Consider the following 14,812-nt stretch of genomic DNA (forward strand, 5'->3'; position numbering starts at 1 on the left):
TAACTTAAGCACGGAGGCTCTAAGGCAGGTGAGACTTACAAAAGTGTTTTACTGTTAATGTACCAGAGGTGGCCTCATTTGTTGTCTAAGGTTTCATATGGCATCCTTTAACAAATGCAGAGTCAAGTTGGTCTGTTTCCTCAGCTGGGGGCGAATCCCAATGTTGTATCTCCTTGACTTCCACATACCTCCCACATTTTGAGAGTTCGGGAAATCTTAACTGTGGAGTTTCAACTAGTGTGAAGAGACATGTCCTGGATGATTGGATGAACACTGCCTAACAGACTTAATTTCCTGACAAGGATAGTCATCTGTGTAAATTCTTAAAGACTGTTGCAGAATACAATAAGCATGTAAATGCTCGCAATAAGTGCATGTTTTTTCAAAAAGCAAGATTTGTAAATGCATGTTAAGAAAGCTAATTCTATATCCTGAATATCTGTATATTTATATCTATATATGTCCCGAATGAGGATATATTATATCCATAGTATTTCTAATGAAAAAAACCAAGAGCTTGGCACTTAAAAGCCTGCTTTTCTCCCTGGGAAGTAGCATCCTTTAAAAATAGTTCTGTGCTGAGCACAAAGTTGGTTTTGCTCATCATCTTGTGGATGGTAAATATAGTCTAGCAAATGCTTCATGGATCATTGAAATTCTGCTCCTTTCATATTTCCAGTAATAGGCATCTTGCACAGTCTTCTGTGCCTTCTTAGCTTATTTTAGAAAGGCTCTCAGCACCTGTCTACTTGAGATGGGAAATGGGGTCAATTGTGAAAAATGATTAGGCAATAATTATCTTGTAGTTATAAAACGATGGTAGCAAGATTGTCTTTTAAGCAAGAAGGGAGTTTGTGTCTGTTTCCAAGGAAGGAAGGGAGTGTCTTGTGGGTGTACGTTCTCATTCATTATTTCTGTTGGGATTATGCTACTTACACATGGCTCTGTTCCTTTTCCTTTTTGAAGATCATTTATTAAGGCATGCTCAGACAAGGCATTGTTCTTAATTTGATTATCTGTTTCCACACAGGAATTTAAGACGACTGAATTTTGTAACCACTTTCAAGTGTTTGAAAAACAGAATAATAGAGAAAGAGCTAATGCTTTCAGTTTTGCTTCTAATATCCTAAATAATAGTAACTTCTTCAGTTGGGCCGCATTATAATGCTACTGATATTTGAATCTGTAAGCTTTGCTTTGGGATAGATTCTTTATGATGGATGTGACAAAATTGTGGTCTTTGGGAGGTTCATGAATACCTACTTATTTACAGTGTCTAGTTAGCTTTTTTTAGTCCAGAGCAGACCACTGTGACCTAAGACGACGACATAAGACAGAAAATTTTCTGGACACTAGAGATAGATCTCTTGTGCCTGAATTACTGGATTTCATTTCCTTCTTGTAAAATAATTCACATTAGATGCAATGATGATTTTTCATTGCTCTTCCTCCTCTCCATTTTTTTGCTTAGAATCAAGGTGTATTTTGAGTTTATTCTGTGCTTACTGTTCACAGATGCTGCCATTTCTTACATACTTGTACATTCACTTTCCAGTGGGTTAGGGTAGGTTTGACCTCGAGCCTGTGTACCTCAGACAGTTGTAGTAGTTCCTGTGTTTCTCAGCTGCTGTTCTTTTTGTTTTAGTCCAGGATACACCTGCAGGCCACATACTCTTGTGTGTGTATCGTCTCTCTCTTCATATGAACATGTCAGAAAGTAGACTCACAACCAGGGAGTGTAGAAAGTGACTTGAATTAGAAGAATGAATTCCATCCCATACCAAGTATACTATTCTAGACCTCGTCACGTCCGTGGCGGTATGTGAAAAACGTATTGATGCCGGGGGTTGCCCCGACCCATGTGCAGGACCTTGCCCTTGGCCTTGTTGCACCTCATGAGGTTCACGTGGGCCCACTTCTCCTGCTTGTCCAGGTCCCTCTGGATGGCCTCCCGTCCCTCAGGCGTGTCAACCGCACCGCTCAGCTTGGGGTCATCAAGCTGGTGACTTACATCCAATCGTTTACTAAGGCTCGGTTGCTTACAGTTACACTTTCTGTTTTGCTAAGCTGCCGATAGTGCTGTCTTGCATAGTTTTTAATGTTACCTGTGTAATACAGCCAGGCTTATTAAAGCAGTTGAGAATAATAATACGTCTAAACAACATGTGCCCCCCCGGCTTTGTGAGGAAGCGGGGAAACACGTTCTCTTTACACTCCGCCATGCTCTAAACCCTGATATTCGCTCAGGAAGCTTTGACATTTGTTGTTTCTCAGCTCAGAGGAGCAGAGACGGGATTTGACTCCTCAGCAGGGAAGGAGGAAACCAGCTGGGCAGTTGTTGCAATTCCCATGTCGCTAGACGATACCAGCCTGCTTGCCTTCATGTCCTGCCCACCCCATTGTGGAGCAGCGCACCGTGGTTTTTCCCTCCAGCAGCTTAGTCCCAGGTGTGCCCCTGGCTCCTCGCCCCAGGGTCGCTGTGCTAAGAGCTCCAGGTCTTGCGGCGCGTGCTGCATGAAAATGCCAGTGCCGGTGAGTGCCTCTGTCAGCGTGAAAGCTGCAACCACCAAACTCTTCCACGGCCTGCCACTGCAAGGGCTTAAATTGATTTCCATACTGTTTACGTTGGGTGGGTGTTGCACACAAGAGGAGAAAGAAAAAGAAAAAAAAAGTGGTGTATTTCCTCATGCCTCTTAGTTGAAAAAGTACCTTGCTGACTATTCCCTGACCAAATTTTCCTCCTGTCCCCCAGCCGGGTACTGTGTCGGTGCCTTCATCTCGGTGCATGTGCACAGCTGCTAGTCCTCTGTGCCACACGTCCCGTCGGTGAGCACAGGCAGGGGACGTAGGAAGCGGCTGCCATTGCAAGCCTGGGTGCTCACCCTGCAGCTCCAGCACAGTGCTGCATCCATCCCTCTGCCTAGCCAGGCGAGGTCCTAACATCGGCTTAGGAAGTGGGGCGGAAGCAGTGGTGGCTGGTTGCAGGATCCCAGCACAGACCTCTTCAGCTGAGGTTAGGATGCTGTCACGCCACGTCCACGCTTGTGGAAACACCAAGCGTGCCCCTAACCCAGACACCCTGAGCAAACAGCATCCAGCTCCCATTCTGCTGGCAGACCCTGGCACCTCTGACTGCGTCTGCAGAACGGCAGGAATGAAAACTCAAGTGTTTCGTAGGTGGCCTCTTGAATGTTAGACTTTTGTTCCTAGAGATCACAAGGGAGAGGTGCCCGAGGAAGAACCAGAGGAGAAGACAGCAGATGACAAGGCATCGAAGTGTTCAGGTAGAGATGAGCCAGGAGATATGGCTCAAAGTGGCTGGATTAAAAAATCGGGGGTAGAGTGAACGGAAAGGGCACGACAAACTAGCCACGTGCCTGCTTTCTAGTCCTGCGCTGGGGCTGCTCTGCCCCGTGCCTCTGTGCCAGGGACCCGGGGTTTCCGCCTGCTGGGCAGGGCACTCTGCGCTTTCCTTTTTTTTTCTGTTTTGCAGCTGAGTATCAAAAACATGAGCAAGACTTCTTCCTGCCTGGCCATCCGTTAGTGTGTCTTATCGTCTCGGGGCAGTCGACGGCTGGTGCAGGCTGGCTCTGATCTCGCTCTGCTTCTCCTTGGCTTGCTGGGAGCCCCTTCCTCCCGGGTCAGCCCGGGGGCTCTGCCCTCGGAAACCTCAGAGCATGGCTCTGCCTGCTCCTCTGCCTCGGGGGCAACGCAGGACCATAATGCAACCTAGAAATGGCCCGTACAAGAAAAAGCAAGATGTAGGCGGATTTACTTTTCGGGGAGGAGTCTCTGTCAGCCTAAGCAATGCTAGTGGGCTCCAGAGAGAGCTGTTCAAATTTGTGACACGTCTGCGGTGGTACGGTGGCAGCTAAACGCTCTCTGGCTCATCTGCCTTCATGTGCTAGGCACGAGCTTTCAAGGCTCGCTGCAAGACCTGGGTCAGCCTCAGTGCAGGACTTGGGTCAGACGAGGCACCCACGCGCTCGGCCGCGATCCTGTCCCGGACCCCGCATCTCGCCTAGCTGCCCCCTAAACAAGCCCACCGTTTGAAACTTTCCCACGGCTCCCCCATCAGAGAGTTGCCCGAAAAAAGAAAGTCCCTGTGTGGCCAGGGGGGCTCTTCCCCTCGAGGGAGGCTCTTGTTTTCAGTTTCCCTCTTTGGCAGTCCTGGGTGACCTCGCCCGGACTGGTTGCGGTCCAGGACCTTGCTGCTGCGTGGTGGCAGCCCCCTGGGGAAAGCCTGGGAAGGCTCGGCAAGTCACACCACTTTTAAAAGAAACTGCTAAGGAAGTCTGGATTTATGTAATTACTGTGACATGAACAATTCAGCAGTTCCTTTATCTTCTCTTCCTTCTAATTTTTTCTCATGAGCTCCTATGTTCTCCCTATTCAGTACTGTCAACTCTTCCTCTTGCCGGAAAACTCATTAGCTTGCTGGCCGCTAGCAGCCACCGAGTATGTAGCTAAGTACACAGAGACTTGGGGTTTAAAAGGCTCCCAGAAAATGCACGTTTAAAGGCTTGCTCCTGAGAGATGCTGACTGGCTCCATCTCTGAGCAAGTTTAGGCTATTCTTAACCTCCTGGGAGACAGCGTCCGTCAGCCCATGACCACCTGTGTTAATAAACCCCAAGTGATACACACCGCTCGGTACACACCAGGCAGGCAGGGTCACCTTCCGTGTGCGGAGCACCACGTACCCTGTGCAGTCCCTTTCCCTGAAACAAGCCAGCCCAACAGGGTGGCCGCGGCTGGTGTTCCCCTGGTCACTCCTCTGCCAAGCCGTAGCGCTCCCCTGGCTCTGCCTGCCCGTGGCAAACCCTGACCTCAGGTGGACGGCAGGTATGCCGGTGTCCTGGATGCGTGAACAGCCACGTGAACGTCCACGTGTGGGCCCAGCTTCCCTTTTGCAGATGTCAGTCAAAAGTTCCTGTGTCACAGGCACGGGGGTTAGCCTTGGATTGGAAGTGAGACCCAGTGTAGCTGCTCTTACCATTATTTAGACCGGTTTTCCCTTGGATGGTTGAGTAAATGCTCTTTTCAGTGGCATCCCTGCCTGCTGCTGCTCCCGTTAACTCGGCCTGGCGACTTAGGAATGACACTAACTCCTGAAGAAGAGCACGATTTGGCAGGGCACTGATGCTGCCCCGGGATTTCCCTGGGACACAGTTGACTTGTAGCCATGGACCCAGAGCGCTCCGTTCTGCTTCGCCTTACGAGAGCCACGCGTGGAAAGCTTGTCTGCACAGCTCCGGAAAACGGGACCTTTGGCAAATACCGCACAGTATCGCTGTGACAGGATTTCCAAGGAAAGTCCTCGCAGAGCCGATCCGAGTTGCTAAAGGGCAGAGAGTGAAAACGGAGCTGCTGAAGGGTGCTCAGATGGAAAGCAGCTGCGTGAAACTGAGGTGCCTGCAGGACGCTTTTGCTGTGGCTTATTTTGCTGCTTCAGAAGGTTTCTCGGTCCTCGCGGTCTGAGCAAGGGAGACATTGCAGCCCTGAAACGAACCTCCTGTTTGTCTTACCCGTGACGTTACACAGGAATCTCCACCCCTTGTCAGCCTCACTGCAGCCCCTGGGGCTTTGCAGAGGAAGGAGCGGGCAAAGCTGTTCTCGGAGCTCTTCCCTATCCAGCATCCTTTCTTGTTTCTCTTTGATGACCAGGTGTGGCCTGCAGCTTGGGTCAGTACCACTTCAGGCCCTTGCTCTGACACAGAAAACACGCGATGGTGCACGAGCTGGCTCCACGTCTGTTGCGTGGCTGTGATTTACGCTAACTTGTGGGCATGGTGGCAGGTCACTTGACGGTATGTTAAAGACTGAGAGGTCCCAGTCAAGATCCCCTAAACCACGTCTCCCTGCTTTCGTCTTTCCCTCCTTCCCTAGGACCGTTTTACTTCAAAGACGTCCTGGCCCGTGGAGTATTCCCCCTAAGAGAAGGGACTTTGTAAAGCAGAGTTCAGTCTCTCACAGCGCAGGAGCCAAACCCGCAGGAGGCAAAGCACACCACTGCAAGAAGAGCTGCGCCTGGCTGGGGGCACAGCGCCGGGCGCCAGTTCCCGTTCCATTTTTACTGCCTGCCTCATCGAATTCGAATTCATCGAATTTCCTGTGATGAACGGGATGGTGTGACATTCAGCCACAGATCAGGAGAACAAAGGCCACAGTCAGCAGAGGGAATCACATGAGTGGGATTTCCAGAGATGACCAGTTCTTTAAAGAAGATTTAAATGATCTTTTTCTGTAGATGCGGTGTCGATTTATTCAACCTCCTTCCTTCCCTCCCTTCTTTAAGTAACGACTTTCTCCAAGTTAAAAATCTCACTCTTTGTTAAAGCAATTATACTGTAATACGTAAACTTAGTTACTGTTCAGACAGTGATACAAGCAGTCGAAAACCTTTTCTTTTGTATCAACATCTCTTTTTTAAAATTTTACAGCAGTGTTTCTGTCTTCCTTGTTTTAAAAATCAGTAAAAAATGTTTTGGACACAAAGCCCTCAAATACAGCCCAGGAAATAAAGATTACGCAAATGGTGGTATTTCAGCAAAGGGTTGTTTCAGTTAGAACTTGGCTTTATAAGAGGAATCTTTGATTTGACTTCCCTGAACTTGGGAAGAGTTGCCATCTGGTTTTGGACTTTGTGGTTCAATTCCATTACTATTTTTAAAGCTTTATCATTAGCACAAAATGATGAAGAGATGCTGTAAAGAGGGCGATGCTGGCACCAAACAAAGGTTTTTTAATAAGTTGCAAATCATTCAGTTTAACAGGTTTTTGCATATCCATATATAGGGTGGCATAGAAATTGATTTGCTCATTTATTTGTGACATGTCTGTATATAGGAAACTTACAACTTTTCTTGCCTGCGTTATATATGCGAAGGTAAGTAGCACGGTGTTGTCCCAGAGTTACAGCTTCAGAGCTGTACAGAAGGTCAGATGACAGGAAAGGCATTAAACATTCCTGTTAACCATTACTGGAGAACGTTGTAAAAGTGCACATGTTCCTTGTATTGCGGCCGTTTGGCTGTGAAGCCCTCAGTCTGCAGCTGTAAACAGTATTGGCAATAACCAGGGCTTTAAAACAAGAAGTAAACAGCTCATTTCCAGGATTAAAGAAAGAAATGTAGCTGTTCCATTGTGAAATGCTTTCATGATAACTGATAGGGAACTGCTTCCAACATGCTAATGCTAACTTTTTCTGAAGAGCGTGATTACAGCATAACACCAAGCAGGCTTTTGCTTCAGCATTGAGGCATGTGCTGTTTCCCTGTGCTGTTGCAACAGTACGCGCTTCCTGGCATGCACTTCTTTCCTGTAGCCTGTCTCCATGTTCAGAGGGAGGCTCGGCGGATGTGTTCTCATTGTAGAAAATGAGCCTGTATATGAAATGTCCAAGCGTTAGTAATGTAGCACTGCTATGACAAGGAAGTGCTTAGAGTAGGACTGTCTGCATATACTTGCATTTCTTGCTATGTTCTTCTGCGTTTTCCTGGTGCTGCTACAGGTATGTTAGTTTGTTCTGCCAGTGAAGATTTAAAAAGCCCCCAAAACCTTTAACAAACGCAAGGTGCTAACAGCACCTGAACAGACTGGAGGATCTTGCTTTCTTCTCACAGCCCACCTAGTGCAAGTCCTCATCTCTCCATAGCGTTCCCCCTTTCCCTCCACCTGTTCTAGACAGTGTTAAGTCAGTATTTTTACCATGTGGATTTTTAAGTCTGGAAATTATGATGTCCTCGCAGCACAGGTTGTTTTTTTTTTAATGTTAAATTTCTGGAAAGATGCTTCTTTTAATAAAGTTCTTAGTCACCAAATACTGCATATGGAATAACTCCTTCAGAGTTTCCTTTCTGGTCACTGAAGCAAAAATGAAATCCATTCCTTTCATCATCATCATTATCATTATTATTATTATTATTATTGTTGTTGTTGTTGTTGTTGTTGTTAATTCGCATTGTTGCAAGTTGTTCACTTTTCTTATTAAAACAGGCAGATTGTCTTCGATGTGCTTGATGTTTGTAGTAATTAGTATTTCTTAGCAGCAACTAAAAATATCAAAAGACTCCAAGCTCTAAAAGCCCTGTTTGTTTTTTCAGATTTTGCTCTCTTTTGCCCACTTACTGGGGCTGTCAGTGCTGGATGGCTATTTATTTTCATGTTTTGCATTTTTCCTGTCAAATTATAGAAAACAAAAATTAATTGCTATGAACTTAGTCAGCATTCTTTTTGTCCCCTTGTTACCTCTTGCACTGCTTCTCTGGAAAAAAGGTGCGAAGCTGTTGCATTCAATGCTCGTTCTGGCTGGCACTAAAGAAGAAATACCCAAGGTTTTCTTGGAAATTGGAAAACTCTCAAGAGAAATTAATAATAGTGTCTCCTGGTGGTATTGGATGCTAAAGGAAAGGAAGATAGGAGAAATGCACCAGATGCATCTACCTTGACAGATATATTTTCCTGTCACTGTCCACTGGCAATGTCTGCGCTGAGGAACCATTGAAGTTAAGGAAGGGTTTACAGTTCTTAAGTTCTGTTTGCTTAGGTTTGCAAGGTGCAAAGGACATAAAGGTTGGCTGTCAAATATTATTTGTTCATTTATTTTGTTCAGATAGAAATACTGTCTATACATTTTACAATATCCGCAGGTGCAGAAGTATTGAAAAGACCCTCTGAAGTAAGGACCATTTCTTGTTCTTGCAGGCAGCAATACACTTCATTAACTCAGAAGACTATCTGAAAAGGTTTTCTGCCCTGTCTCTGCTAGAGGGAAGCTGCTGTGGAACATTAAGGCTTTGCTAGATGTAAATCTTAGTCTCATTTTAATCCTAAACATTCATAGTTGGTTTCTTCACTGGTAGTTCACCCATAACCTGGTTTTGAAAAGGACCTGATAAAGGGAACTACCAGAGCAATCCTTTGGCTAGGTAAGCTTTCAGGAGGTTCTCTTGATGATGATTTTTGCCAAGGGCAAGGTAGTTTTTATTGCTAGGGATGCCTCTGTGGCCTGTTGTCTTTATTTTGGGCAAACTGTGCTTAAGTTGTTCCTTTCCCATGTTTCATTTGTCTAAAGCAGAGATCACATAGGCTTTCAAATTTCTTTTTCATAGGCTACAAAGACAAGTTTTTGGTTCCCTCATATAAAACAACTTCTCCTTTATTTGTAGTCATCCTTTGCACTAGTTTCACTTAGCTCTGTTGGATTGATGATTGGAACTTCAGACACGGTGAAATGATCACACCTGGGCCTCTATCTCTGGTGGTACTTTTCTAGTGTTATAGTTTCTTATGCTTTTTAGAGCAGCCTTTTTTTTTTTTTTTTTTTTTTTTTTTCCTGTTCCCATTTTGGTGACTAACACTCATTCTGAGATGTACTAATATGCTCTTCCTACACTCAAAGGAACTTAGAATATATAGCAAAAAAATCTTGTTAGTAGCCCCAAGTGTATCACCTTTTACTTTATACTGGTGAATTTCATCTCATTTCTGCAAAACAATAGCTGTAAAGGTGATTCAGTTCTTCTTGTATAATGTCTCCACACTGCTTTTGTTTTACACTGTCTAACATTGTTTTAGCAGCAAAATTAATCTGTATGCACCTGGATTTTGCACCATGCTTGTTAAGAAAATGCCAGACTTAGTACTTACTTTGTTTAGTCTTGGAGGAACTCCTCTAATAACCTTCCTGCACCCCAGTACTTCTGCTTCCAACATGTTGTAGTTTGCTAGCTCCTTGTTTACTAGTTATTTATCCACTTTACAGTTTTTCTACCAAGCCTCATTTTCTACTGCTGAGTTAATGATTTTGTATGTTTCAACATGTATGTGCAGCTATCTGTATTCCAGCTGTTTGAAAAATCCATGCATCTCAGCAAGATTTTTGCCTGATATGATTTAACTTTGGCAAATATGCATTGGTTTTCTTTTGTTTGTCTCTGTGACATTTGTTATTCTTTCTAACGGTGCTCTAAAGCCTTGATTTGTATGTATATAGGCACTGCTTTTGTTACTCTTTAGTAAGATACCACATCAGCAGCTTGACAGACCAGTTTTCAAACAGCCTAGCCATACCTGTAAATATTTGTGCTTGTTCTTTCAGACTTCTGGGGTAGATAGTATCCATACTTCACGCTCTGCCCCCTTGGTTGTGCGCACTGAAGCTCTTTTCATTTTTGCTTCCAGGGTGATAGTGGTAATTTCCATTATCATAGCACCAGTCTCTGTCAGTGTGCAGCTGTCATCATTGCCATTGAAATTAGAAGCAGAAGTGTTTGTTCAGTTTTGGCCTTGATGCAAATTCCCACTAAAACAAATTAGAGCTCTGTACCCATATTGAAATCCAATTTAAGGGGCTGGATATTGCTAGCTGACTGTGAGCAGTAACTAAGGAAGTTGCCTGCTTGAAAGTGCTTTTGGTGCTAATACATTCTCCTTTATTCATACCATTTTATTTCTTGTAGTAGGCTGTGTGCCCAGAGTTTCATCTTTTTCTTCTCCTTGGCCATTTCAGTTAGTCTAATAAAGAATACTTCTGCTTCCAACAAATCTTTCCTGTCTCTTTTCTCTGTAGTCTACCATCATTTTTTGGCCTCTTTGTTTTTCCCAGCTAGCAGAAATAATTTAATACAGGGGTTTGAGCTGGGGCTGCTATGCCATCATGCTCATATTTGCTCTGTCTTTTTCTTGACCAGACTGTTTATGTTGCCTGCAGGCTTTAGCCATCAGGGGGTTGAGGCTCCGTTAACAGAGGAAGTTTTGGGGAAAAAATAGCTAGGAACTCTCATGCCTGAAATATTTGTAAAACCTCTCTGAATCACTGGTATTTGTTTACTTTTTAGATCCCCCTTTCCCAGATGTAGAATTTGTTTCAGTAAAAGGTTCTGCACCTTTGCTCAGACTCCGGAAAGCAGAAGATCGAAATGGACCGATCAGGTTTGTCTCTGTGCACTCTTCACCCTTTCAAAAAACATTCTGCAGATTTATGATGCTTACATACTGGAACTTTTTGTGGGGGCTAGATTATTTTTGTTAGCAATGGGAGAAAACTTAAGCTGTAACGCCCAGTTTCTCCTCCCTTAGTGGAGTAGTATTTGGCTTCAGACTCTTCCCTGCTTCATGGAACAAAATTCTGTTTTTGATAATCCTGAGTTTTCACTGTTGGTTTGGTTTTTCTTTTTTCCTTTATCCACAAGTGAAGTCACAGTAGATTTTTATTGATGAATTCAAGCACAGTTCTACCCACGTGATTTTTCTTTTCCAACAAACTCATGCAGCCAGTACGTTTTTTATTTTCTAGGAGCCAGAGGAACTGGTGAACGATGTCTGTATTTATGCATATTCTGAAGTAGTGTTTTTGTATTAGTGTATTACTACCAAAATATATTTCTAGAGAAAAAGGATTTACACCTTGCTAAGTGCTGTTTGTGATGGAAAAGGTAATTGTAACTCAACATGACACTAAAGCAGAAAATATTTGAAAGCTAATAATGTTTCAGGAAATGACTGGTGTAACAGCCCTAATAGTCTTCCTATGGTTGAATACCATAGACTAAACATTGTTTTGAGAGGTGTGAAGACAGATTTGATTAATTTTTTTTTTACAAATGATATCTGTCCTCTCCTTCTTTAAACAGAAGAAGTTGTTTCTGGGATATTATGAATCATTTTTAGAGGCCAATAATGTATTGTTTCATAGGTGACCTTATGTGTTAGATGAGAGGAGCAAGAGATAGCCTACTCAGTTTGATGCTCTTCTGAACATGAATAAACATATAAAGTTAATGTGCATGTGATGAGGAGAACCACCTCTAAGCTGTGCATGCAGTGCTTTTGGTTCAGAACACAATGGAACACACAGAGACAGAAATATTTTAGTATAAGAAGTGTTCGTATTGGACATTGATAATAAAAAGCAGCTAAGAGGCTAAAGATAGAAAAGACAATGTGAATTAATGAATGTCTGATGCTTTGTACATTGAAGTGAGGGCTAACGTTTACTTTTTTTGTTTCACTCCAGTCTTTATCAAGTGATTGTGCTTCCTCTGGGTTTGCAAAGCACTTTTATTTGTGACTCCTTTGCTGCTGCAACTTTCTTTAGTAACACCGCTGACGCTAAAGGATATGTGGCAGCTGAATTTCGGGCGATGGATGTTGCTGATAACATGTCAATTGCTCTTGGAGACAGACATTACTACGGGAAGTTTTATAATGCTCCTTTAAACCTGGGAGAAGAGTATTGTGTTTTTTTTGAGAGTAATAAGTGAGTGGAATAAGGTAATGGAAGTTTTAAAACCTTTTTACACCTGTTGAATGAAATGTTGCTGGGGAAAAAAGAGGAAAATATTAGCTTTGTGTTATGGTGTTGCAAGGGTCTGTTAGACGACAGATTTAGATTCGATCTGAAGCTCTTTGAATAACTCTTGTAATTCCTTACAGATATTTATGTCTTTGTAATGTTGGAGCAACTGTGCATGCCAAAAGGCAAACAATGGAAGAAACTAAAAATGAAGGGCCGTCACTGCCCTCAGTAATTGAGGGTGTATTTATTGGGCCAGAATTTAGTGAAAGAGATTAGTATGAGTATCTGAAAATTACACCTTAGCAATGAAAAATTCACCCATTTTCATTTTTAATTGAATGTTTTATAGCAAAGTATTCCAGTTCTCCAAATGACAAGGAAAAATACATTTTATCATGTGTGTTACCTTCCACATAGCAATGAATGTCAACTCCAGCTCCCTTAGGAAAACCTTGTGGAAAAAAGTATATTACTAGTATTATTTTTTTGTCATTTTAAGGTAAATATGTATTTTAATTAAAAACAAGAAGTTTCTAAAATGTACATCTCATCTGTTTCATTCTCCAGTGTCTTGCCTCCCATGATGTCATTATGCCACTAGTTTTCCAGTCATCTATCTCAGGGGTCAACAGCTTGTAATTTTTTCATAATGCAAGTCTCAGCAGTAGGAGGTTTTCCTCATATGGGCCAGGTGATAGACTTTTCATATGCATACAGTTCCTGAATGTCAAATGTAAAAACAGAACAAAGCAACCCCTGCTGAAGTAAAAAACACCTAAATGGTGCCTTACCCTGCCACCCCCAAAAAAATAAAATAGAGTTTTAGGGCTTTGCATATACAGCACAAAGCAAGGAGGCACACAAAAACTGATCTGTGAGTCACTTGTAAATATTCTCTACAATTTTGGAAGCCTACACCCAAATCTCAGTAAATTGAAACAGCTTCTATTAAGAAATGTAACTCTGCCTCAGTCCAAAGCGAGTGAAATAAAACAAATACATGTAATAGCTGTTACTGGTATCTAGTAATCTGTGCAACGTAAGTATTGTGTGGCATCTACTTTAACAATAGTCTAAGAAGTTTTTATAGCACAGATAAAGTGGTTTCTGGTCCTGATACAAGTCTGTTGTTTGTCATAAATTTTTAATTAATTATGTGAGGGAATAAGTAGGGAGATGACATCTGAAGGCATTCAGTTCATAAATAATGTTAAGTTAGCCCAAAATATCTTGGAATTTGGACAACGAACTGTATTTTTTAGAAAAATTTACTCTGTGGAGCAGGATTGTTAATGAGTCAAATGTATACAAGTTTAGCGTCTTTAAGCACTTCTAAATACACCCTTGAGCTCAATTTATGTGTCCTTGGGTTTCATACATTGGTTTCCCTAGCTCTTTCCCTTCAATATTTTCTGATACTGGGGAACATTTCCTATCGTTACTTGTGTTGAGGTTTTTCTTGCACAGAACAGTGCAGATTGCTTATGCATCTCTGCCAGCTGTTTGCTAAACTGCTTCTAAGTTACATTATTCTTTCTCTTTCATATAGATTATTTTCTGATGTTTCATCTCTAGCATTGCCAGTTGTATTTTCTAGGCCGCTGATTTAATGGAATATTATTACTGTTATGTGTAGAAGTCACTCTTTGCTTCCTTCCATTTAGAATGCATCAGCTCCTTAATATACACTTTCCTCTATGGCTTTTGTTAATTGATGAAGTACACAAAGTTACATACAATATTTATAAATCATTATTAAGATTTCAAATGCCAAACAGGTTTGGTTCCCAGCTCTGCTTCTTTGAGATGGAACTTAGACCTGTGGCTCAAAAGTACTGGTTTATCTTCAATTACCATGCCCTTGAATTTTGTGCAATTGCTGGTATTAAGAAGTTAAAGAAATTCAGAATTATAAAGTGAGGGTTGTTGGGTTTTGAGAATTTCTAAAAATCTGATTACTTAAGTAACTGAATTGGGATTCAAGAGTTAGTATTTAAAAGCCTGCTTTTTAAAAAAATCTGCTCTTTAATTGGCCCTCAGTTATTAATACATCTGAAATCAGCATTTCTGTAGTGTCTTTTAGTTGTGAACACATTTCCATTTGAATACAGACACATTAGAAATACATGTCATAGACTCCTAACTAATGTTCTCATTATCGTACTTTTATGTTCTGGCATCTTCCAGAGTCCCTTCTGGCTCCAGACCCCTTCCTGCTGAGAAGGGTACAATACATATCATACATGCTGCAAAATCATGGCTTGGTTGTGACTTTTTATTGCCATTATTCCTCAATATACCTGACATATTTTCTTTGTGGCAAAGGTGGGAAAATTAGTTCAAATAAAATTGTGTGGACACAGTTAAGACAAGTAAGCTGTTCCGTTTTATTGTGTCCACGTTCGTTTATGCCTTGCTTAGATTTGGAGGTCCTGAGAAAGGTGTCTGCTGTGTGGTTTTTACTTTCTGTTTATTTGTCAAGGTGGAGGATTTAAAAAGCATATTTCATTTG

General features: G+C 42.5%; 1 protein-coding gene across 1 annotated transcript in view; it reads left to right on the forward strand.

Moving 5' to 3' along the window:
- The window catches only part of SUSD1 (sushi domain containing 1), a 55,825-nt gene that overhangs the window by 32,011 nt on the left and 9,002 nt on the right, over window positions 1-14,812 (forward strand). The window contains 3 exon segments of the mRNA XM_030004259.2: window positions 10,841-10,934; window positions 12,019-12,244; window positions 12,246-12,275. Coding sequence (XP_029860119.1) covers window positions 10,841-10,934; window positions 12,019-12,244; window positions 12,246-12,275 — 350 coding nt within the window.

The sequence above is a fragment of the Aquila chrysaetos genome, chromosome Z (genome assembly GCF_900496995.4).
Source record: "Aquila chrysaetos chrysaetos chromosome Z, bAquChr1.4, whole genome shotgun sequence".
NCBI classification, from domain to species: domain Eukaryota; kingdom Metazoa; phylum Chordata; class Aves; order Accipitriformes; family Accipitridae; genus Aquila; species Aquila chrysaetos.